The following is a 26,908-nucleotide window of genomic DNA, read 5'->3' on the forward strand; positions in this document are numbered from 1 at the left end:
CAGGATTGCATACGCACAATACTGGAAAAATGTAGAAACCCCTACAGATGATAATATAATCAAAAAAAAATCTGGAATGTGCAGAAATGGATAGGTTAACGCTAAAAATCAAAGCAAAAGAAGATTCGGAATATTTTATAACATGGGAAGTATTCTACAAATGGTTAGAGAGGTTAAATGAGTGGATTTATGTGAAATATAAACTACATGAGAAAGAAAAACTGATGAGTGAAGATTTTGATGGTTATATAATTGATACCATAATGGAAGATAAGTATATTTTTCAATAACGATTGGTATTATCGCATATATGTTTATATGTACATGATTATAATTTATTTATTTATTTATTTTATTATATTTCTATACCGCCCTACTCCCGAAGGACTCAGGGCGGTGAACAGCCAACAATAAAATACATACATACAAAATTTAAAAAGCAGAAATAAAATCGGATTAAATAGTTTGGCCCAGACAGATTAAAAAACCCCAATCAATTTAAAACAAATTAAACTTTAAATATTAAAAATATTAAAAAATATTAAAAATTATTTAAAAAGAGGGAGAAAGTTAGGCCAGGCCCGCCTGGTGGAATAAAAATAATGATTACGATACTTATATTTTAACACTTTGGACACCTAGAAAACACTGTTCAATATAGAAATGGGAACTTGTGATATAAAACAGTAAAAAATATTTATACAACAACCGTGTTCCTAACTTAACGGCCATTGCGATTCGCTTAAGAATTGCGGGAAGAAAGCTCGCGAAATGGGGCCTAACTCACTTAACAACTTGACTAACTTAGCAATGGATATTTTGGGCCCAATTGTGGTCGTTAAGCCGAGGACTACCTGAAAGCCGGCCTAGCCTAAAAGGTCTTATGGGTTAGTATTTTAAACTGTATAGATGTGGGGTTTTAAATTGGGAGGCCGATCGATTTAATTTATTTTAGTTATTTTTAACTTTTATATTATAATATGTATCTTAATTTCGGCTGTTCACCACCCTGAGTCCTTCGGGAGAAGGGCGGTATACAAATTTAAATAAATAAATAAAATAAATAAATAAATGCAGAAGGGAAAGGAACGCAGTGGATGAGTTCACGGTTTGCAAGTACCCCACCTCCTTATAAAAACAGTTTCGGGTAAGACAAATCTCGCTTACTATGCTGACGCCAATGCTGTAGGCTAGTAGTAGAAAGAGAAGAGGGTAGTTGATTGTTTTCTTGTACTTGAAGCACTCGTACCTAAAACAAACATGAAGGAGAGAGATTAAGGATGCAAAAGGAAGGCAAAATAAATCCTTAGCATGCAATTTGTCCTGTTCTTTTGGGAAACCTGGAGCAAACAAAACTCGTTTGTGCAGTTTTAAATTCTCCATGGAGTGTAGGATCTGAATGGTAAAAGGATCTCATTTGTAAGTTTCTGCCGATGCTGAATTATTATTATTATTATTATTTTTCCTCATTAAATTTATAGGCCGCCCATCTGGTGGTTTGAAGTGGCTCTGGGAGGCTTACATTATCATAAAACGTAGGCATATAAAAACCGATTAAAATTACGAAAGACTAAAAGGCAGAGTCAAGCTTGTGGGAAGTGGCTGAGATCCCGCTTCGTTTTATGATTCTGCAGAAAAGCGGATCATTTTCAAAGCCACGGTAACATGGGAGCGGGGGGAAAAAAAACACCAGGTTATATCTTTCTCCAAATGAAGGGAAATCTGAATTTATTCCCGTGTTTCCGTTTTGTTTTCAGCTTTGGCAAACCTGTCAAACTTGTTTCGATCAGAGGCATACCCTGTTTTAGTCATTCTTCAAAGAATACTCTTTCTACTCATAAGAAAAGAATTTTTTTGTGTTTCTTTTTCCCCCTTCTCTAAAATTAGATCCATGTATAATAAAGCAAGAGGCGTGGGATATACCAAGAAGAAAGTTGTTTCACATTAGCAAAAGCGGTACCTTATGAGGAAATATTCCCTCCTGCGTGTTAATCAGTATTATAAAAGGAGACCATGGCGGTTCTTGTACATAGAATAGAATAGAATTTTTTATTGGCCAAGTTTGATTGGACACACAAGGAATTTGTCTTGGTGCATATGCTCTCAGTGTACATAAAAGAAAAGATACATTCGTCAAAAATCATAAGGTACAACATTTAATGATAGTCATAGATAGATAGATAGATAGATAGATAGATAGATAGATAATAGATAGATAGATAGATAGATAGGCAGGCAGACAGAAAGACTGATAGACAGACAGACAGAATTCTTTATTGGCCAAGTGTGATTGGACACACAAGGAATTTGTCTTGGTGCATATGTTCTCAGTGAACATAAAAAGAAAAGATACGTTCATTTTAATACAGTTAAGATTAGAGAAAGAAAAACGGGAAAAATCAAACGTTCAAAGCACATTATGGGCTTCGCAGCTCCATCGAATTGTCACAAGAGCACCAATTTTAATAACGTTTTGATAATTTTAGTACCCAAGAAACTCATAATCAGCTTATTTGGGGGAGGGGAGTTGATTCGACAGGTTTAAGGAAAAAAGATTGCGTTTGTTTGAGAGTGACTGGGAAAAAAATATATGATGTTGAACATGGATGCTTATTTTTCTCTCATCCCATCTCATTTTCTACCATCTAATATCAGCATTCAATCCGCTATAGCCACTTCTCTTTGCAGGGAAATTCAATCTTTAAAAATGTCAAGGCTAAAAATTATAAAAAAAAAAAAATAACCAAGCGAAAAATACGTTTTGTGCGCAGAATCTGATTTCTTTACTGACATACAAGTTACAGACAATAGTAGTTTCCAAGAATCCCCACCACGGTGCCGAAAACTAGGCACCAGGCTAAAAACCAGGAGAGGGTAAATTCTAGTCCCACCTTAGGCATGAAAGCCGGCTGGGTGACTTTGGGCCAATGCCCAGGAGTTGGCATGTTCTAGTGCCAACTTAGGCATGAAAACCAGCTGGATGTCTTTGAGTCAATCGCCAGGAGATAGTCCTACCATAGCTATGAAAGCCGGCTGGGTGAATTTGAGTCAATCACTAGGTGATGGTGAGTTGTAGTTCCGTGAAAATCCTGCCATGAAAGCCAGCTGGGTGACTTTGGGCCAATCACCAGGAGACGGTGAGTTCTAGTCCCGCCTTAGTCATGAAAGGCAGCTGGATGCCTTTGGGCCAATCACCAGGAGACTGTGAGTTCTAGTCCTGCCTTAGCCATGAAAGCCAGCTGGGTGCCTTTGGGCCAATCACCAGGAGACGGTGAGTTCTAGTCCCGCCTTAGGCATGAAAGGCAGCTGGATGCCTTTGGGCCAATCACCAGGAGACTGTGAGTTCTAGTCCTGCCTTAGCCATGAAAGCCAGCTGGGTGCCTTTGGGCCAATCACCAGGAGACGGTGAGTTCTAGTCCCGCCTTAGGCATGAAAGGCAGCTGGATGCCTTTGGGCCAATCACCAGGAGACTGTGAGTTCTAGTCCTGCCTTAGCCATGAAAGCCAGCTGGGTGCCTTTGGGCCAATCACCAGGAGACGGTGAGTTCTAGTCCCGCCTTAGTCATGAAAGGCAGCTGGATGCCTTTGGGCCAATCACCAGGAGACTGTGAGTTCTAGTCCTGCCTTAGCCATGAAAGCCAGCTGGGTGCCTTTGGGCCAATCACCAGGAGACGGTGAGTTCTAGTCCCGCCTTAGGCATGAAAGGCAGCTGGGTGACTTTGGGCCAATCACCAGGAGACAGTGAGTTCTAGTCCCGCCTTAGTCATGAAAGGCAGCTGGGTGCCTTTGGGCCAATCACCAGGAGACAGTGAGTTCTAGTCCCGCCTTAGTCATGAAAGGCAGCTGGGTGACTTTGGGCCAATCACCAGGAGACGGTGAGTTCTAGTCCCGCCTTAGGCATGAAAGCCAGCTGGGTGCCTTTGGGCCAATCACCAGGAGACAGTGAGTTCTAGTGCTGCTTTAAGCAATAAAACTTGATTGATTGAGTCAATCACCAGAAAGTGATGATTTCTAGAGCTAACATAGTTATGAGAGCTGGCTGGGTGACTTTGAGCCAACCACCAGGAGATGGTGAGATGGTGAGTTCTAGTTCTGCCTTAGCCATGAAAGCTGGTTGGGTGACTGGGCCAAGTACCAGGAGATGGAGAGTTCTAGTCCTTCCCTGCATATTCACTACTGTATCTCCAATAGCTATTTCAGCGCCCACGTCTACGTGAGTGAGATAAATGTTAAGCCTGCGAGGAACTCTTTAACTGTTAATCAGTTATGAAAGAGAAACTGATGACAGATACTTACAAGCAGTAGACAAAAACGCAACAACTGTAGATCATGGGCAGCTCGTCTAATAGCTGCAAAAAGCAGGGGAAAAAAAGATTATTGATGCTTACAGAAAAGACTCAAAGAAAGATGGCGGCCCCAAGTCAAAATGCACAAAGTCAGAGCAGGGCAACTTTGAATGAAAAGGGGTCAGCATTAATATTTTTTCTCTTTTTTTGTGGTGGAGGGGAGCTAAGAACTGCAACGGAGAAGAAAATGCAAAGGAAACGGACCCAAAGTTTTCCATCCTTTCAATTGGGGGGGGGGGGGGTTGTGTAAGGGAATTATTTTTTAATTCAGTTAAGCTATTTCACCACAACCGTTGTGTGCTCTCCCTTAGAATTGTGAGCAGCTCTGCCACTGACTTTTGGCAATGGTGTCACTAAGATTCGGCACTTGGCTGTATGTTTGTGTGTGTGTGTGTGTGTGTGTGTGTGTGTGTAAGCAGTTCGGATTGCATGCAGTGTTGGGACAATGGTGTAACCACTGTGGGGGCAACAACACCACAACCATTTGTCTATACGTTCTTGCCATTCTCTACTGCAGCTTCAACTTACAACCGTACGTTTATTAACCGAAGTTAACCACGGCGCTGGAAAAAGTGACTAATGACCGTTCCTCACATTTATGGCTGTTGCACCCATCTCCGTGGCCATGTGATCAAAATTCAAGCCCTTGGCATGTAGTTATGAAGGTTGTGGCATGCCGGGGGTCATGGGATTGCCATCTGTGACCTTCCTAGCCGGCTTCTGACAGCAGACTGAATGGGGTAAGGAGGATTTATTTAACGACCATGTGATTCACTTAATAACTGCAGAGGTTGAAACAGTGACCTCATGGGTTTTTGGCAAAGCAGGGAATCAAACTGGAAATTTTCTCACAGCTCATTTCCTTGGGGTTCTTGAAGTGAGGCCTATTTGTGGCTAATCCTAGCTTTCAAAAAAAACAAACCTGCTGTTTTGCACAATTATAACAGAACAACAGAATAAGAGAGTCGGAAGGGACCTTGGAGGTCTTCTAGTCCAACCCTGTGCTCAAGCAGGAGAACCTATACCATTTCAGACAGTTGGCTGTCCAATCTCTCCTTGAAAACCTCCAGGGATGAAGCACCCACAACTTCTGGAGACAAGTTGTTCCACTGGCTAACTGGATAAAGAATTTTTACTATCCCCAGCATGGTTGTTACTGGTGTATTTGGTCACTAGGAGCTGAAAATGAGAGCACCTAATCCACACACTATAAATACACTCTCAGCACCGATCAACCAGGAAAGCACAACGGATCCAGGCGTGTCACTTTGCAAGGGACACAAAACGTGCACACTTTTCCCAAGGGCTACTAACCTGCATTTCATACTTCAGAGTCATGTGGAAGCACCAGGAGCCCAGGCCCACAGCTGAAATCCAAAGGAGAAAGGATTGTGAGAAGAATTCCAAGTAGAGACAGAATTGCTTCTTTCTACCAGTCCTACTTTTGATACATCGACACCTATCTTTTTTCTGATTTATTTATTATAAAATTTACATGCCACCCCTGTTCAACGATAAGGCTTCTCTGGGGGGCTTACAAGCAGTAAACAGATGTATGTATCATGTTTCCCCGAAAATAAGACTGGGTCTTATATTAATTTTTGCTCCAAAAGACGCATTAGGGCTTATTTTCTGGTTAGGTCTTATTTTGGGGAAAATATGGTACTAAATGCATCCATCTGGCTGACAATCTTAACTGGGGCTTATTTTGGGGGTAGGGCTTATATTACGAGTATCATGCTAGGATTTATTTTCTGGTTAGGTCTTATTTTGGGGAAAATATGGTACTAAATGCATCCATCTGGCTGACAATCTTAACTGGGGCTTATTTTGGGGGTAGGGCTTATATTACGAGTATCGTGCTAGGATTTATTTTCTGGTTAGGTCTTATTTTGGGGGAAATATGGTACTAAATGCATCCGTCTGGCTGACAATCTTAACTGGGGCTTATTTTGGGGGTAGGGCTTATATTACGAGCATCCTGAAAAATCATGCTAGGGCTTATTTTCCAGTTGGGTCTTATTTTTGGGGAAACGGGATAGGTAATCCTCAATTTAAACCGTTCAAAGTTAACAACAGCGCAGAAAAAAGTGAGTTATAACCGGTTTTCACGCTTATGACCTCATAAGTAGAAGAAGAAGAACTGTAGGCTGATTTATGGGGCCTGGAGTCCTGGAGTGTACAGGTGGTCCTCGACTTACGACCACAACTGAGCCCAAAGTTTCCGTTGTTAAGCGAGACATGTGTTGAGGGAGTTTGGTCCCACTTTAGGACCTTTCTTGCCACCGTTGCTAAGGGAATCGCTGCGGTTGTTAAGTTAGTCAAACAGTTGTTAAGTGAATCTGCCCCCCCATTGACTCTGCGTGTCAGAATGCCACTAAATGGGATCACGTGACACACACACCCCGGGGAACTCTGCACCCGTCATAAATAAGAACCAGTTGTCAAGCATCTGAATGTAAATCCCATGAGCAACCATGGGGATGCTGCAACGGTCGTAAGTGTGGAACAATGGGACTAAGCCACTTTTTTCCATGCCGTTATAACTTTGAACGGTCACTAAACGGACTGTTGTAAGTCAACAGTCTGTGCATCTGTTCAGAGGTATTTGGGCTGCCCTTTTTTCAAGTATCTGGACAGGCGCCAAGCCTCAGGATGGTCTGAGCTACTTAAAAATTTGAGGAGCTGGCAATGATGGGGTTGCCTTAGGCCTCTGTCTGGTTTCAATGCCTCGGATGCCTCCCCGTTCAGGAGACATTTGATGGGCTGTCAAATCTGCATGATGCCTCAACACAGCCGGAAGAGTTTCTATGTGGCAACCTGGCAAGTCTCTGCAATTTTGGGCTCATCACACCCTGGATGCTGAACGAAACTCACTTGGTCTCTCTTCTTTGAACAGGTGGTGATGGGCTGGTTAACTGTGTACAGGTAGTCCTCGACACACGGCCACAACTGAGCCCCAAATTTATGTTGCTAAGCGAGAACATTGGTTTAAGTGAGTTTTGCCCCCCATTTTACGGCTTTTCTGGCCATGTTTGTTAAGTGAATCCCTGCAGTTAAGCTAGTAACAGGGTTGTTAAGTGAATCTGGCTTCCCCACTGACTTTGCTCGCAAAAAGGAGATCACGTGACCCTGGGACGCTGCAACCGTCGTAAATACGAGTCAGTTGCCAAGCGTCCGAATTTTGATCGCGTGTCCATGGAGATACCGCAACAGTCGTAATTGCGAAAAACGGTCTTAAGTTGCTTTTTTCCCCCCAATGCTGTTGTAACGGCACAGGAGGTCGCATAAAATTTCTAAACAAGTCCTAGAAGCATGTAGAATGGTCATTAAACAAATTGTTGTAAGTCAAGGACTACCTGTACTGTTTTATGGTTCAAGTAAAAATGTTTAAAGATGGAGGGACGGAGGGAGAGACGGACAGACAGACAGAGATATGTACAAAACAGGAAGGCTGATGAGATGGATGGATGGATGGACGGACGGACGGATGGACGGAGAGATAGGCAGAGACACACACAGACAGATGGAAGATAAATACCGTGTTTCCCCGAAAATAAGACCCTGTCTTATATTTTTTTGAACCCTGAAATAAGCGCTTGGCCTTATTGCCATGCACTCAAAAGCCCGATTGGGCTTATTATCAGGGGATGTCTTATTCTGGGGGAAATAGGGTAGATAGATAGAGAGAGAGAGAGAGAAAGAGAGAGATGATGAAAGACAGATAGATAGATGATAGACAGATAGACAGACAGACAGATAGATAGATAGATAGGCAGATAGATATACAAAGAGGCACACACAGAGACAGGATAGATAGATAGATAGATAGATAGATAGATAGATAGATAGATAGATAGATAGATAGATAGATAGATAGATAGATAGATAGATAGATATAGACAGACAAAAATGTCATGAAATTCTAAACAGATTTGGAAAAAAAAGCTGTTGGATGAAAAATTTTCTTAGAACAGCTCACATTATTTCTCAGGGCTGAAAGTTTAACAACGCCACACTATTCCAGCTATATTTCGTGTGGGCACACACGCTGGGCTTTCAAACTAGAGAGACCCCTGGAGTCGGAGAAAAAGCATTCGGTCGGACCGCGTCATAGAATGGAAGAGAAGCTCACGTACCTGTGACACACAAGTAAGCCATTATGTAGCGTTTCTCAAGGCCATCTTTGTAACTCTGAATTGCACCATAGATGGGAGGGAAAATGAAAATCAAGTTGCTAACGGTGTTCCCTGCAGAAACGAAACCAAAGCAACAAGGCATGAGCAACATTTCGGATGATTTGAAGAAGGAAGGAAGAAAAGGGACATTTCTGAGCAGAAAACTATATTTTTCAGTTATCTTTGACAACAAAACAGTTTCCTTTACAATAAGGGAAATGAATGGTTCTTCTTCCCCATTCCCCAGTATTAAAAGAAACTGGTGCAGTTTCAAAGAATTACATTCCTCTAAGCAGTGTGTGTATATCTATGTGTACATACACACACACACATGTATATATACATACATACACACACACACACAGAGTATGTCACAGAAGTGAGTACATCCCCTCACATTTTGTAAATATTTAAGTATATCTTTTCATGTGACAACACTGAAGATATGACACTTGGCTACCATGTGAAGTAGTGAGTATACAGCTTGTATCACAGTGTAAATGTGCTGTCCCCTCAAAATAACGCACAGCCATTAATGTCTAGATTGTTGGCAACAAAAGTGAGTTCTTTTGTATCTATCCTATGTCCTATCAGTGAAGTTTCCGAAAGATCCCCTAATTAATTCATGTGCCATGAGCCAAACTTCAAAAGAAATAGTCATTTATTAGGAGCACCATTCCAGCAATATTCGGATGTAGTTAGAACTAATCCCATGTAGATTTATGTTCCCTGTCTCTCCCCTCCTCCCTGGCCATGTCATAAATCACATTCTCCAATTAACCACTTTGCTGGCTGTGAAATCCAACACCCTCCTACTGATTGCGGTCAGGAAGAATGTATGGAATGCACTTCAGTTAGGGAAATCAATCAGCTCTGTCAGTTTTCCCTCCCTCCTGCTCATGGCAACTTGAAAGCTTTGCAAGTTGACTCTCTCTCTCTCTCTCTCTCTCTCTCTCTTTCTCCCGTGTTTCCCTGAAAATAACACCTCCCAAGATATAAGACCTCCCCCCAAAATAAAAAATATTAAGCATGCGGTTAAGCATGTGCAGCCGGTCCCTGCCATTTCCTCTGGTTAGGGTTAGGGAGGCAGAGCTGGAAATCAGGTAAGATGGCAAGAGGAGCCCCATCTTGCTCCATGCGCCCCAAAATAATAAGACCTTCCCAAAAATAAGGTCAAGCGCTTATTTCGGGGTCCAAAAAAATATAAGACAGGGTCTTATTTTTGGGGAAACATGGTATCTACCTACCTACCTACCTATCTTTTTTATTATTATTATTTTTTTAAAATTTGATTTATATGCCGCCCTTCTCTGGAGACTCAGGGCGGCTTACAATGCGCTAAGCAATAGCCTTCATCCTTTTGTATATTTATACAAAGTCAGCTTATTGCCCCCACAAACCGGGTCCTCATTTAACCTACCTTAGAAAGGATGGAAGGCTGAGTCAACCTTGAGCCTGGTAAGATTCGAACCTGCAGTAATTGCAGGCAGCTGTGTTAATAACAGGGTGCTTTAAACCACTGTACTACCAAGGCTCTTACTTATATTATAAATATTTCTTTAAAAAATTGCTGCCTATTCCGGGCAGCTAATAGAGGTAGTCCTCGACTTACGACTGCAATCGAGCCCCACATTTCCACTGCTAAGCAAGATGGGTTGTTAAATGACTTTCTTTCCCATTGTACCACTTTTTTTTTTTTTTAAATCACAGTTGTTAAGCGAATCACTAGAGTTATTAACAGTCATTAAGTGAATCTGGCTTCCCCCATTGACCTTGTTCTCGGAAGCCGAATGGGAAGGTCGCAAAAGGGGATCACGTGACCCCTGGGGGACATTGCAACCATCGTAAGTACATGCCAGTTGCCAAGAGCCCGAATTTTGAATATGTGACCATGGGGATGCTGCAACAGTTGTAAGGGTGAAAAATGGTCATAAGTCAGTTTTTCAGTGCCATCGTAACTTTGAATGGTCACTAAAAGAATGGTTGTAAATCAAGGACCCAACTGTTGGGGGGCAAGATATATACAGGTAATCCTCGACTTATGACCACAATTGAGTCCAATTTTTTTTATTGAGACATTTGTTAAGTGAGTTTTGCCCCATTTGACGACTTTCTTGCCATAGTTGTTTAAGTGAATGACTGCAGTCAATAAGTGAGTAACTGGTTGTTAAGTGAATCTGGCTGCCCCCTTGACTTTCCTTGTCAGAAGGTCCCAAAAGGGGATCACGTGAGCCTGGGACACAGCAACCGTCATAAATATGAGTCACTTGTCAAACACCTGAATTTTCATCGCATGATCATGGGCATCCTTCGAAGGTTGTAACTGTGAAAAACAAGGTATTTTTGCCACCTTGAGTTGACCAAACTGCAAGTAGTCCTCGCCTAACAATAGTTCATTTAGCGACCATTCAAAGTTACAATGGCCACTGAAAAATGTGACTTATGACGGTTTTTCACAGTTAGGACCTTTGCAGCATCCTCATGATGTGACCAAAATTCAAACTATAAGAGCCTGTAGTACAGTGGACTAAAGCACTGTTATTAACATCATTATTAACATCAGCTGCTTGCAATTACTGCAAGTTCGAATCTCGCCAGGCTCAAGGTTGACTCAGCCTTCCATCCTTTCTAAGGTAGGTAAATTGAGGACCCAGTTTATGGGGGCAATAAGATGACTTTGTATAAATATACAAAAGTGTGAAGGCTATTGCTTAAAAGCATTGTAAGCCGCCCTGAGTCTCCGGAGAAGGGCAGCATATAAATTAAAGCCAAAAAACAAAACAAAACGCTTGGCAACTGAGCCATATTTATGACTGTCGCTGTGTCCTGTGGTCAAGGGGTCCTCTTTTGCGACCTTTTGACGAGCAAAGCCACCTTAAACAATGGTGTTACTCGCTTAGCAACTGCAGTGATTCCCTTAACAAACCTGGCCAGAAAGGTCGTAAAATGGAGCAAGGTTCGCTTAACCACTTAACCACAGGAAGATTGGGCTCAATTGTGGTTGTTGAGGTCTACCTGTATAGAACAGCAGGGATTTTTTTTAAAAAATCGAATAAAAATAATAAAACCACAACGTTGTCCAATCCTGGGAATCAAGAGATTATGCACATCTAATGTACACCTCTGTGCTTCCACCCCTTGTTGAATTCTGATGACAAACACTTTTCAAATAGCTACACTAAGCAACTCAGTGCACTCACAACTCCTTGTGAATTCATGCTTGTGGGCGGTGGATGGAGAAAGCTAGCATCCAGCTATCTAGGATGGTATAATTAACTCCAAAGTCAATTAGCCATTGACCTGACATTCAACAAGCTCTAAGCGGATAAAAACCCTGGGAGGAAAATGCCGCAGGAACAAGTTATTTACTGGATTGAGCAAGAAATGCCATTGTCTTTCAAACTTGCATTGATGCAAGTTTCCTTCCTTCCTTCCTTCCTTCCTTCCTTCCTTCCTTCCTTCCTTCCTTCCTTCCTTCCTTCCTACCTACCTACCTACCTACCTACCTACCTACCTACCTACCTACCTAAACAGGCAACTGTAGAGAATGGTTGAAGCTCAGGACTGACTGAACGATTGGCAGGTCGTCCTTCTTACGACAGTTCATTTAATGACCGTTCAGACACGGCACTAAAAAAAGTTTACATCACTGTTTTTCACACTTACAATCGTTGCAACATCCCACTGTGTAAAATGCCTGGCGACTGATTCATACAGTAGTGGCCAAAATTGTGGAAATTTTTTGGAAAAAAGTATATTTTTGAGGCTTGATGGCTAATAACACCACTTTTTTAGGTGGGAGTTTCAAGATAATGATATTCCAGTGCTGGAAAGGCCTGGGAATAGCCCAGACCTTCACCTAATTGAAAATCTATGGAGCCGACTAAAGAAACTTGTTAGTCAGAAGCGACCCAGCAATCAAACCCAGTTAATAGAAGCCATCATTGCACCTTGGTTTCACATTAGAACAGCTGCAGAACTCAAAGACTTGGTTCACTCCATGGGAAGACGTTGTAAGGCCGTAATTCATGCTAAAGGTTACCCAACTAAGTATTAACTGACATGGGGATCATTTTTTTTGGCAAAAAAGTTTTTTATTTTTATAGACAAACATACAATACATAATCAAACCATCAGTGCATCATCTGAATGCATCTTTTGTGTCTTCGCCCTACTCAATTATTTCTCATTTCTTAATATTTCTCATTTCATTTGTTATAACATTTCTCCCCTCTTTTCTTTACAGTATTACTCTATACATCTCTCTTCTCCAACCAATAATAAAATTGCCCCCATATCTGAAAATATTCGATTCCTCTCTTTCTTTAAGTATCAAGGTCAATCTATTCATTTCTGCACAATCCAATATTTTCTTAATTATTTCTTCCTCCATAGGGATTTTTCTCTGTTTTCCATCTTTGCGCAAATGGTGATAATTTTTGTAGATCTCATTTTTTTCTATGAGTTTTCCTTTTCTTCTTTATACTGTAACTGCTATTCTAATAGCAAATACTTCATCAAAGTTATTGCATTACATTCTTGATTACATTATCTTTCTATTGATATATAATTTTAGGGTACTACTCCCAAATAAAAGTGGTGTCATTAGCTAGTTTTAAAAAATATACTTTTCCCAAAAGATTTCCACAATTTTTTTTTTTTAATTTGATTTATATGCCGCCGTTCTCCGGAGACTCAGGGCGGCTTACAATGTGCTCAGCAATAGCCTTCATCCTTTTGTATATTTATACAAAGTCAGCTTATTGCCCCCACAAACTGGGTCCTCAATTTACCTACCTTAGAAAGGATGGAAGGCTGAGTCAACCTTGAGCCTTGGCGAGATTCGAACCTGCAGTAATTGCAGGCAGCTGTTCTTAATAACCAGCTTAATAACAGGGTGCCTTAGACCACTGTACTACCAAGGCTCTTTTGGCCACTACTGAGGTTATGAGGGTTGCAGTGAGGTCATGGGATCCGCTTTTGCGACCTTCGGAGGAGCAAAGTCTATGAGGAAGCCAAGTTCACTTAACAACCGTGTTACTTGAGCTATGGAGGTACAGTGGTTAGAATGCAGTATTGCAGGCTAATTCTGCCGACTGCGGACAGTTCAATTCTCACCAGGCTCAAGGTTGTCTCAGCCTTCCGTCCTTTTGAGGTCAGTAAAACAAGGACCCAGATTGTTGGGGGCAAGAGGCTGACTCTGTACATCTCTTATAATAGGGCTGTGAAAGCACTGTGAATCGGTATATAAATCTAACTGCTATTCCTGTTGCTACTAACTTAACTGTGGTGATTCACTGAACAGCTGCGGCAAGAAAAGTTGTAAAAATGGGGCCAAGCTCACTTAACAACTGTCTCGCTTAGCATCAGAAATTGCTGGCCTCAATGGTGGTCGTAAGACGAGGACTACCTATACTGGGTTCCTCTGCCAACAAACGTTTCGTTACCCAGCTCGGCACCCACTTCTACGCTAGCTTGTCAAAATAGAAAAGGTGTCACGGGGCGATAAGAGAGAGAAAAAAAGCTGAATTATACTTGTCGCCTAGACTGGGAATGCAATCGTGCAGGAAAACAACTCAGGCTCAGAGAGCTCAACCGCAACAACACAACAAAGCCACAACAGCAATCGAACAAGGGCACAAGATCATCAGCTCCTTACACCACGGTGAGCTGTCCAGCCCATCGAGAGATAAGGATTGAACAATGATGCTTTAGGAGGCTAATACGTAGATGTTTGGCTGACAGAACCGGTTACTCATCGTTTGAAGCAGTTTAAATTTAAATTTAGAAACTTTTTTTTGTTTGTTTGTTTAAGGCTTATAAGGCTGCCCAGTTCATGCAATGTGACTCTGGGCAGCCGGCAGCCAAAAACAAAACGATCAACCAACTAACGATCCCCATATAAAATTAAACAAATATAGCGTGCCACTACAAAATATTCTAGCATCAGAACGAAACAAAAAATTCACATTCATGTATAAATAGCATCATCACCGGGTGTTCTGGATGGAATCGCTCATGAATTCGCATCTTACAGCTTGGAGCAAAATATAGTAATAATCAGTCCGGCTATAAAATACTGCATTTATTTCAAAATACACTGGCTTTCAACTATATTGCAAGGTTAAATCCAGTTTTTGAGCCTTATCTCAAAAGCCATAAATATTCTAAAACCGAGAAAGAAGAAAGGCCGGCTTCTTGTAAGTGAAGTTATCTAGTACAGGTATTCTTCGACTTACACTTGGTATTTTTTAGAATAGAATAACCGAGTTGGAAGGGACCTTGGAGGTCTTCTAGTCCAACGCCCTGCTTAGGCAGGAATCCCTACACCACTTCAGACGAATGGTAATCTAACATCTTCTTAAAAACTTCCAGTGTTGGAGAATTCACAACTTCTGGTGGCAAGTAGTTCCACTGATTAATTGTTCTCACTGTCAGGAAATTTTTCCTTAGTTCCAGGTTGCTTCTCTCCTTCATTAGTTTCCATCCATTGCTTCTTGTCCTGCTTTGGAGAATAGCTTGACTCCCTCTTCTTTGGGGCAGCTCCTCAAATATAAGAAGACTTCTATCACGTCACCCCTAATCCTTCTTTTCATTAAACATACCCAGTTCCTGCAACCGTTCTTCGTATATTTTAGCCTCCAGTCCCCTAATCCTCTTTGTTGCTCTTCTCTGCAACTCTTTCTAGAGTCTCCACATCTCTTTTACATCGTGGCGACCAAAACTGGATGCAGGATTCCAAGCGTGGCCTTAAGATACTAAAGTGACTGTTGGAAGTGACATTATTATTGAAAAAAATGACTTATGACCATTTTTCACACTTATGCCCGTTGCAGCATCCTCATGGTTACGTGATTTACATTCGGAGGCTTGGCAACTGACTCACATTTATGACGGATGCTGTATCCCAGGGTCATGTGATCCCCTTTTGCGACCTTCTGACAAAGAAAGTCAATGGGGAAACCCATGATTTATGTCGACTGCTTATTTAGTATCCTATGACTATCACTGAGTGGTGGATCTTACGATTGATGATGATAGTATTTTATGACTGCGGTCATGATTTATCACTGGTTGCTTGTTATGTACACTGAGAGCTTATACACCGGAGACAAATTCCTTGTGTGCCCAATCACACTTGGCCAATAAAGAATATTCTATTCTATTTGTGGACTTGTAAGAAACGGTTGGACGGGAAGAGGTGCCCGCTGGTATTGCAGAGATAAAGGGCGTGAAGAAAAAACGCTGACACGGCTGTCTAAAAACAAACGTTCCTTGTCGCTCCGAGACACGGCCCACACACTTTCCATCCATGCCACACTGCCACTCTTGTCAAGTATGGGGTCCGCTGTACTCTTAGAGGAGATTAACAGATGAACAGAGCTGGAAGGGACCTTGTGGGTCATCTAGTCCAACCCCCCACCCCCCCAAGGAGGAGACCCTACACCATTTCTGACCAAGGGCAGTCCAGTCTCTTCTTGAAAGCCTCCAGGGATGAAGCTCCCACAACTTCTGAAGGCAACTTCTGTTCCATGGGTTGATTGTTCTCACTGTCAGAAAATTCCTCCTTATTTCCAGGTTGAATCTCTCCTTGGTCAGTTTCCATCCGTTATTCCTTGTCTGGCGTTCGGGGACCTTGGAAAATAGCTTGACCCCCTTCCTCCTCTCTGTGGCAGCCACTCGAATATTGGAAGATGCTCTCCTGTCTCCCCTGGTCCTTCTCTTCACTAGACTAGCCAGGCCCAGTTCCTGCAACCGTTCATTGTATGTTTTAGCCTCCAGTCCCCTCATCATCCTGGTTGCTCTTCTTTACACTCTAGAAAGAGTCTCAACAGCTTTTTTATAGTGTGGTGATGAAAACTGGATGCAGTATTCTAAGTGTGGTCTTACTAAAGCTTTATATAGTGGTATTAGTACCTCCCTTGATCTTGATATTTTTGGGAGTTTCAAAATAATCCTATTCCACTGCTGGAATGGCCTGGGAATAGCCCAGACCTTCACCCAATGGAAAATCTATGGAGCCGACTAAAGAAACTTGTTAGTTACAAGCAACCCAGCAATAAAACCCAGTTAATAGAAGCCATCATTCCATCTTGGTTTCACATTGGAACAGCTGCAGAACTCAAAGACTTGGTTCACTCCGTGGGAAGACGTTGTAAGGCCGTAATTCATCCTAAAGGTTACCCAACTAAGGATTAACTGACATGGGGATCATTTTTGTATATCTCATTTTTACTACGAGTTTCACTTTTCTTCTTTACGCGGTCTCCCCTGGTCCTTCTCTTCACTAGATTAGCCAGGCCCAGTTCCTGCAACCGTTCATCGTATGTTTTAGCCTCCAGTCTCCCTAATCATCTTTCTTGCTCTTCTCTGCACTTTTTCTAGAGTCTCAACATCTTATTTATAGTGTGGTGATGAAAACTGGATGCAGGATTCTAGGTGTGGTCTTACTAAGGCTTTATAGAGTGGTATTAGTACCTCCCTTGATCTTGATTGTATCCTTCCGTTAATGCAATTTAGGACTGCTTAGACCAGTGTTGCTCAACCTTGGAAGCTTGAAGATGGGTGGACTTCAACTCCCAGAATCCCCCAGCCAGCGTTGCTGGCTGGGGGATTCTGGGAGTTGAAGTCCACCCATCTTCAAGCTTCCAAGGTTGAGCAACACTGGCTTAGACGAAGGAGTAGATGCATACTGCACATTAAACGTGGTGCCTTGTTTGAGCAACTGGGAGGGTGCCCCAATGGGCGCTAAGCGGAAGACCTTTAAAAGGACTCGGGACTGCTTTTGATCTCTTTGCCAAAACTGTAGTCTTCGACTTACGACAACTGACTCCTATTTGTGATGCTTGCAGTCTCCCGGGGTCACGCGATCCCACTTTTATTTATTTAATTTATTTATTACATGTATTTATATGCCGCCATTCTCCCGAAGGACTCAGGGCAGCAAACACAAGTTAAGAAACAAGTACAATAAAATCATAATTTAATCCAAATAATTAATTAGTAGTAAATAATAAAGCCCGGAATCAGTCTCAGCTTATTTGTTTGAAAAGCCAAGTCTTCAAGTCCTGACGGAAGGAGCGGAGATCAGGAGCCGTCCGGAGCTCGGTAGGGTTTTTTGTGATCTTCTGGCAAGCCAAGTCAACGGGGAAGCCAGATTCACTTAGCAACGGTGGCAAGAAAGGTCGTAAAATGGGGCAAGACTCAGCTAACAACTGCCTTGCTTAGTAACAGCAATTTTAGGCTCAATTATGGTTGTAAGTCGAGGACTACGCGTAAAAGCCATCAATTTCGAATTTCAAAAAATGGTTGTGTGATACGTTCTCTGGACAAGTTTCCCCAAAGACCAGAAATCGGCAAATAATGTTGTACATCACAGCCCTCTGACTGCAGAATCCTGCAATTGGCTGTAAAAGTGAGTAAATTGTCAAGTGTCCGAAATGTGGTCATGTGACACTGGGGTTATGTGTAGAGATCGGAACTCCGGAATCAGGTTGTTAAGAAGCTTTTGGGTTTTTTTTGTAAGTTTAAATGATTGCTAAGCCGTGGTGGCGCAGTGGTTAGAATGCAGCATTGGAGGCTAACTGCTCATTGCCAGCAGTTCGATCCTGACCGGCTCAAGGTTGACTCAGCCTTCTGTCCTTCCAAGGTCGGTAAAATGAAGAGCCAGATTGTTGGGGGCAATAGGCTGATTCTGTAAAACCGTTGAGACTCTTTCCAGAGTACAGAGAAGAGCAACAAAAATGATTAAGGCACTGGAGGCTAAAACATATGAAGAACAGTTGCTGGAACTGGGTATGTCTAGTTAAAGGAAAAGAAGGACTAGTGGGGACATGATAGCATCTTCCAATATCTCTGTGGGGTTGCCCCAAAGAAGCCTGGCCTAATTCTTTTCCCCTTTTAAATGTAAATTTTAATTTGTTTTTAAATTATTGGGTATTTTAAATTTGTCTCAGCCAAATTATTTAATTCGTTTTTATTCTATTTTAAATTTTTGTATTTATGTGTTTTATTCTGTGGCTGTTCACCGCCCTGAGTCTTTCGGGAGTAGGGCGGTATATAAATCCAATAAAAACGAAAACAAAACAAGAGGGGAGTCAAGCTATTCTCCAAAGCACCCGAAGGCAGGACAAGAAGCAACGGATGGAAACTAATCAAGGAGAGAAGCAACTTAGAGCTAAGGAAGAATTTTCTCATAGTGAGAAAAATTAACCAGTGGAACAGCTTGCCTCCAGAAATTGTGGGTGCTCCAACACTGGAAGTTTTTAAGAAGAGATTGGACAGCCATTTGCCTGAAATGGGATAGGGTTTTCTGAGCAGTGGGACAGCAGGTTTCCTGACTAAAAGGTCCCTTCGAACTCTGTTATTCAGCTTAGAGAGGGCAGTAAAGCACAATGAAACCGTACATAAGTCTAAGTGCTATTGCTAAGCAATCGGTCATTAAGCAAGGACAACCTGTATCCATACACAACCCACACAAAGCACCAAATAAATATATTTGGGATGAAAGGGAGAAGGGTTTCAAAGAAGTCAGGGAGAAATAAATGGAGGAAGCACTGAAACAATTATCTATCTTTGGTTTTTCTGCCCTCATATGCACAATGTTCTATTAAACTCCCAGAACGATATTTATGCAATAAGAACTCGTCAGAATGGGGTGGTTACCATTGTTCACACAGAAATGCCAATTAATCCAAGATTTAAAGATTTCTTGTGGTTGTTGTACTTTTGCTCCTTTATTTATTTATTTATTTATTTTATTCAATTTATATCCCGCCCTTCTCCTAGTGGACTCAGGGCAGTGCACAGCCGGAACTAAAACACATACCAATACAAAATTTAAAATTTTAAAAAGAAATATGCGATGGCACCAGCTGGCTATATCGGGACGCCGGAAGCCACAGCCACTCGGTCTTGGAAGGGTTGAGTTGAAGCCTGTTACTCCCCATATGGATCACCCCATATATTGGTAAATTACGCCACTTAACCAGAGCAATGAATGGTAGGAATGAAGAGAGGTGAGGGAAGGACTCAATTCCAGAGATACAGATCAGCCTCTTCAAATATGCTGGCAGGGAATTTCCCCATGTGGCATCTGAAGGGTCCACGCAAGTGTTTGCTGATCTCCGAGAAGAAATGAAGTCTGACTCTGTTTCCCACAATCAGCAATTCTCATTTTGGATTTCCTTCCTGGTCTTAGAAGCCTTCCCTAGTTGTATTTGAAACATACCATGGCAAAAAAAAAAAAAAAATTCTGCCCTTGTCACAGCAAGACTGCCTTCAACTCATCTTCAGACCACGAATAAGCTAGGTTTCTAGTCCTTCGCTGTGCTGGGCTTAAAAGTAGTTATTCCATCCTTATTTTGGCACTAGTAAAGAGAGCTTCAAAATGGATAAAGCCTTATGTAGCCATTAGGACAATCGATATTTGCCCGAAGAAGTCAGGTGAGTGAGTATCTATGGCAAAACCTGGATTGAGACAGGGGGACGAACTCCTATTTCAACAGCAGGACAGGTAAGAATGAGAGTGTCAGTATGGTGTCATGTTAAGGCATTGTCTAGAAACCGGGAGATTGGGAGTTCTAGTCCTGCCTTAGGCTGGATGACCTTGGGCCAGTCTCTGTCTCTCCGCCCTAGGAAGATGGCAATGGCAAACCACTTCGGAAAACCCTGGCCAAGAAAACTGCAAGGACTACTCCTGACCAGGAGTCTTCAACCTTGGCAGCTTTAAGCCTGGCGGACTTCAACTCTCAGAATTCCCCAGCCTGGCTGGGGAATTCTGGGAGTTGAAGTCCTCCAGGCTTAAAGTTGCCAAGGTTGGAGACTTCTGCTCCAGACAGTCATCAGGAATCAACACTTGACTCGAAGGCATGCACGCACAGAGAGACACAAAATTAAAATAGGTAAGGATAACTTGAGAACCAATTTGATGTAGTTGTGAAGGTTATCAGACTAGAAACCAGGTGCCTGGGAGTTCTAGCCCCACCTTGGGCGTGAAGCCAACTGGATGGCCTTGGGCCAGTTGCTTTCTCTCAGCCCTAGGAAGTTTGACACAAGGATGGAATCCGCTGCTAATCATATTTGCAACAGTCAAGAAAAAAGCATCCACACCCATCCAGCCTGATCTGTGATACAGAGGAATGTTAGGAACAGCAGTTTGCAGATAGACTTAACAAGATGGGGAATTAAGCATTTTTGCACCGCCGTAGTGTAATATAATTCCCCAATAAATGTCTTTTGAGATTCTCAATTGTTCCACGTCATGGTTGTCCCAAAGGTGCTTTTTCAAAAGGCAACTGGACTTTTTTTCCCCAGAAAATGTTCATTTCTCATCCAAGAAGCTTCTTCAGTTCTGTATGTATGTATGTATATATGTATGTATGTATGTATGTATGTATGTATGTATGTATGTAGTATGTGTATGTGTTATGTATGGGTAGATAAACTTTCTTTTAAGAGCAGGCAACAGGATTTCATTTCTAATGTGGGCCAGTGTGCTCACAGTAAAAAAAAATGTCAATAAATGTTATCTTATCCATCTTGCTAATGCACCTTTAGATTTAGCATTCAAGTGTATTGCGCTCATTTTAACACCCTAATTATTTTAAATGAATTAAAGGTGACGAAATGAAAACTGAAGGTGGGATTACCAAACAGTGAAAACTCAAGGCTGCAATCCTTTCTCAGAATGCTCAGTCTATATTTGGTACACTTCACACGTAAAAAGGAGTTGAACTATGAGAGAAGCAAAACTGCAGACCAAGCCATTTCTCTGGGGAAAAAAAAATAAAAGGCGAAAAACGTCTCAAAAGCTGTTTGCTAATTCCATCTCTCAAAACTCCGCTAGCGCTGGATTTCCTATGCATGAACTGTGCCAGCTGTTCGTATGCAGATTAAGAGTACGTGAAAACTTCACGTCTTACTTCCAGAGATGCAAAAATCTTATGGTTCATGAACCACCAAAGCTATATGAGAACTTCCCTTTCTAAAGGTTGTGGAGCAGCTGTGGAGCAGAAGATACATAGGACGTCTTGTTAAGGCCAGTGATGTAATTCTCAGGCAGGTGGGCGTGGACCAAAAATAAAGAATTTTTAAAAAAGTAGAAGCATCAACATTGCTGGTATCCTTCTGCTTTTTCAACACAAGTGTAGAAAAGGTCACATCAGGACATGCCCAGCTGTTGAACTGCTGTTGTGGCTACTCACTAAAAGTCCAATCTAGTGTAGCTGAACCACAAGTATTAATGCTATTTATTTCTTTATATTGTATTTATCTCCTGCCTTTATTCCTTTATAAGTAACCACGGGCAGTGAACGTAGGTAATACTCCTTCCTCCATGGAGAAATATACAACAACTACCCTGTATGGTGACTTGGACTGAGAAAAAGCGACTAGCCCAAAATCCAGCCATCTTTTGTGTATAAGGTGGGACTAGAACTCACTGTCTCCTGGTGATTGGCCCAAAGTCACCCAGCCAGCTTTCGTGCATAATGTTCTGTCCCCGTCCCACACGCACACACACCAACAGACGTCCAAGAGTTAAAAACCAAACCAGCCGACAAAATCCTTTTCCTTATGATAACGGAACTTGGCAGCAACCTAGTGGCTGCCTGCCAAGAGTTTATTACTCACGAAGGGAAGAGATAACTTCTCTCCGCTTCTGGTACATCAAAGTAAAATGCTCAATAATTATAGTCTCAATCAAGTCCAGAGATAATCCAGCAAAGTCTATAGCAAAAGTCCGGCAATGCAGAATGGCGTGGAAGCTTTCAGCTTTGTTCGTCACAAGGTTTGACTGGCCACCACGCTCCCTTTTCTATCCTGTGGGGTGTGATCCAGTGACTCAGCCTAATCTCGGGCATGCCTTTTCTTCTGTTGCGCGCGCTTATCACTGCGACGCTGGTGTGGATCCAGCCAAGACTCATTACTCTCATCACTGTCCACCTGTGGCTGCGTGGACGTGCTTGGCCCCAGCCCTATCTCTTGCCCTTCAGTGGACACTGAAGGCATTGCCAAAGAGGAGGGTCCTGGAGAGGGAGGCCTTGCCAACTCCTCTCCTTCACTCTCAGAGTCCTCTCCTGCCGATGACACAGGCTCAGGTAATGGAGCCACAACACATAAGGCAGGACTAGAACTCACAGTCTCCTGGTGATTGGCCTAAAATCACCCAGACGCTTTCATGCCTAAAGTGGGATTATAACACACAATCTCCTATATTATGGGGTGGGTAGTAAAATCACAGGAAAGATTTACTTCCAGAAAGACATAATGGAAGTCAATCTGGAATTTAATGTCAGATTGGGAATTAAGACCAGTGATGTAATTCTCAGGCAGGTGGGCGTGGACCAAAAAGAGTATTAAAAAAGGGGGAAGAGACAGAGGGAGGGAGGGAGAGAGTGTATATATATATATATATATATATATATGTGTGTGTGTGTGTGTGTGTGTGTGTGTGTGTGTGTATGTATGTATGTATGTATGTATGTATGTATATCTCCCACTTCAAAATAATCCATTATCAAGCAAGGAACGATGATCACAGACAAAGGAAGCCAGCGAAGAATATTTATGTTAGATACTGCATTTTTCGGAATATAAGACACACCTTTTTCCCCCCAAAAAGAGGGTGAAAATCTGGGTGTGTCTTTTACTCTGAATGTAGTCCCGCCCAGCCTCTCAAACGGAGGTTTCAGAGATTGAAAAAAGCATCAGAAAAGAAGCCTCCAAACAGAGGTTCAGGGGCTTTTTTCTGAAGCTCTGTTTCGGAGGCTTTCAGAGGCAGGAAAAAAAGTTTTTTCTGAAACAGAGTTTCAGAAGTTTCAGAGGCAGGGGAAAAAAAATCAAGGCACAGAGCTCACAACCAAGGAACCTGTTGCTAAAATTCACCTCTGGGAACAGCTGATTGGGGGTATTCCGGGAGGCCGATCCTCCTGCCAATCAGCTTTTTTCTTATTTTCCTCCCCCAAAACTAAGGTTTTATATACTTATACTCCGAAAAATGCAGTGTATTAAAATGGTTATATGAACAGCTGTATCAAGACTTTGAGTTGTTTTAATAATTTTGTCAACGAAATCCTGCTAATACGGGGGTCCCCAAATCCCAGGCTGCAGCCCACTACCACACCCCGGCCTATTTGGAACCGGGCCGAGAGAGGAGGCTCAGTTCCCCATCCCCGACAGCTGGGCCATTAAGCCGCAAATGTTGTGGACCGCTACTCTAATATATAGAACAGAATAGAACAGAATAGAACAGAATAGAACAGAACAGAACAGAACAGAACAGAACAGAACAGAACAGAATAGAATAGAATAGAATAGAATAGAACAGAACAGAACAAATTTTTTTATTGGCCAAGTGTGATTGGACACACAAGAAATTTGTCTTGGTGCATACACTCTTGGTGTACATAAAAGAAAAGATACATTTGTCAAGAATCATTAAGGTACAACACTTAATGATAATCATAGGGAAACAGTCAATGCCTTGGTGGCGCAGCAGACTAAAGTGCTGTTAAGTAGCACCAGCTGCCTGCAATTACTGCAAGTTCGAATCTCACCAGGCTCAAGGTTGACTCAGCCTTCCATCCTTCCGAGGTAGGTAAATTGAGGACCCGGATTGTGGGGGCAATAAGCTGACTTTGTATAAAAAAGAACACCGCTTAGGGGGGGCCCGAAAGCCCTACTAAGCAGGTATATACAAAAGTATGAAGGCTATTACTTAATGCGTTGTAAGCCGCCCTGAGTCTCTGGAGAAGGGCAGCATATATATATATAAATAAATAAAAGCTCACAGTCTCCTGGTGATTGGCCCAAAGTCACCCAGCTGGATTTCATGCTGAAGGCAGGACTAGAACTCACCGTCTCCTGGTGGTTGGGCCAAAGTCACCCAGCTGCTTTTATACCTAAGGTGGCACTAGAACTCACCGCCTCCTGGTAGTTGGGTCAAAGTCACCCAGGCAGTTTTTTCAGTTCATGGTGGGACTAGAACTCACGGTCTCCTGGTTTCTAGGCCAGCAGTTTAACCGCTAAGCAAAACTGGCTCTCTCTTTGATGTACCTTTAGGGCATTTGACCTCAGCTCCCTCTGTGGCAAAAACAAGTCCTTTTCTGTCTCCACAATTTTTTTTAAAATTTGATTTATATGCCGCCCTTCTCCAGAGACTTAGGGCGGCTTACAATGCGTTAAGCAATAACCTTCATTCTTTTGTATATTTTATACAAAGTCAGCTTATTGCCCCCACAAACTGGGTCCTCATTTCACCTACCTTAGAAAGGATGGAAGGCTGAGTCAACCTTGAGCCTTGGAGAGATTCGAACCAGCAGAAATTGCAGGCAGCTGTGTTAATAACAGGGTGCATTAAACCACTGTACTATCAAGGCTCAATGAGGAAGACTGGCACATAACCCCTTGCCCCTGCCTGCAATTCCAGGGTGAGACTCGCTCTGCCAAGAGCCTAACCCTAGCAATAAAGGGACAAGTGAGATAATCAAATTCCAGGTGGTATTACGTACTTGGCTGGCACGCGCCGCATTTTTGAGGGCGCCTGCCCAGGTTGCAACAGCCCACTCCCGCTTGACTTGGGCTTAAAAATAGTAACAACCACAAGCAGTAAGCGCTGGGAGAAAGCGGATGAGGCACTGCGTACCAAACGTCCTCCGCTATCAATTAGATCTCCCTCTCCGTGTATTTGCTGTTCATCTAATTTCTTAATTCTGCAAGGCAGTCCAAAAATCGCACCACGTTTAAGCGCAGCCTGAAGCGACTTTTTGTACAGGTGCGTTTTCAAGTCAGGCAGCACCGACAAGCCCATGCGGTTTTCTTGGCAACATTTTTTTTTTCCAGATGGAGCTTGCCGTTTGCCTTCTTCCTAGGGTTAAGAGAAACGGATCAGCCTAGAAAGTCACCCAGCTGGCTTCCCACATGCCTAAAGCAGGATGAAATCTCCCAGGTTTAATGTAATTCAGCACTTTAACCAAACTGGCTCCCCCGCCCGGTATTAAAAATAGTACTGGCAATTATGCATCTTTATTAAAATAGGAAGGTTGGGTGGTTCTCCTTGCCAAGTCTGGATTCTCAGAGATTGTTCCTTGCCTCGACCGTGTGCTTATTGATTCAATGACCGCATATTAGGACATCACAAGCTTCCACATGTACAATGCTGGTTGCCCAATAAGTACCTGAGATCTACATCGAGATTACAGAAAAAGACCGCTTGGTAGAATTTGTTCTTTTTCGTTGCACCGCTTTGATCGCTAGATCGCTAGATTAATCGTCTCAGCCATCCCACATTTCACCTCTGTGCCTCGAGGGGAATACCTAAAGTTGGTGCTCCACCAACGCTGCCCTCACCTGAGTACAACAACAAACTTGTCATCTGCGCAAAGCAGAAATGGGAGGAAGAAAACTAAGGACTGCACGAGTCTGAAGGACCCGTCCATGAAAAATAATTTGACATCTCGCTTCTGTGGCATCTGTGCCAAGTACATAACACGTAACGTGTTCATCCATTGGAAGAACAGAGAACAAGTACCTTGGATGTGAAAATGGAGCTTGGTATATGTAGCCATAAAGTATATGAAATTTCCCTCTCTTAATGTCCATAAAAGGTGGCATTCTCCAAACTCGCTGGATCAGGGGTCTGCAACCTTAAAACACTCAAAGAGCCATTTGGACCCGTTTCCCACAGAAAAGAAAACACCGGGAGCCACAAAACCCTTCCCGTGCCTGACTATTTCTTAAGCAGCCACAAAACTAGCATCTGTCGTTGCATTAAATGTTCTGTTTTCTTCTGAAACTTTTCTTTTCTTGGATTTATCCATGGTTGGCCTACCGGGGGTTGAAAAGCTAAATAATCACGTGCCGGCGGGTATCACATGTTGGCGGCTGTGACGCATATTTTGAGTGACAGGGAGGCACAGTAGAGGGGTGAAAGAGCCACATGCGGCTCCAGAGCCACAGGTTGCTGACTCCTGCGCTGGATCCTACCCCAGAAATTTCCTTATTATATCAAGGGCAGCAATAGGACGAGGACAGTAATAGAAACAGATATATTGTAATAACATATTTTTTGGTAAATAATAAAATATGGCTATCTGGAATGTGATTTGCTCATATCAAACATCTTCAGCAAGTTTAAGATTCACAGCTTGTGTTATCCCACAAGACAGTTTCCTAACTTACTTTGGGTACCTTCATAATGACATTGGAATCTGTATAAATGTTTGATCCTTTGTCAAGATGTAATTTTTGGAATGGCTAAATGAAATAATTTTTAGGAGTATTTTGCTTCATTTTCTCCTTGTCCATCATCATCATCTTCTTCTTAAGGGGGGTGGGGGGGTGAGAATGATTGTGACATTCATAAAAGAATGATTGTGACAAACAT

The 26,908-nt window shown here is 42.4% G+C and overlaps 1 protein-coding gene across 2 annotated transcripts in view; it reads right to left on the reverse strand.

Moving 5' to 3' along the window:
- The window catches only part of ACER3 (alkaline ceramidase 3), a 54,996-nt gene that overhangs the window by 23,737 nt on the left and 4,351 nt on the right, over positions 1-26,908 (reverse strand). For both annotated transcript variants that reach the window (XM_060682752.2, XM_060682753.2), the window contains exons 2-5: positions 8,485-8,595; positions 5,660-5,712; positions 4,296-4,348; positions 1,168-1,249 (exon numbers count right to left, since the gene is read on the reverse strand). In XM_060682752.2, the coding sequence (XP_060538735.1) occupies positions 1,168-1,249; positions 4,296-4,348; positions 5,660-5,712; positions 8,485-8,595 (299 nt within the window). The remainder of the gene's footprint in view (positions 1-1,167; positions 1,250-4,295; positions 4,349-5,659; positions 5,713-8,484; positions 8,596-26,908) is intronic.

This window comes from Pantherophis guttatus, chromosome 5 (genome assembly GCF_059756535.1).
Source record: "Pantherophis guttatus breed Tessera chromosome 5, ASM5975653v1, whole genome shotgun sequence".
NCBI classification, from domain to species: Eukaryota; Metazoa; Chordata; class Lepidosauria; order Squamata; family Colubridae; genus Pantherophis; species Pantherophis guttatus.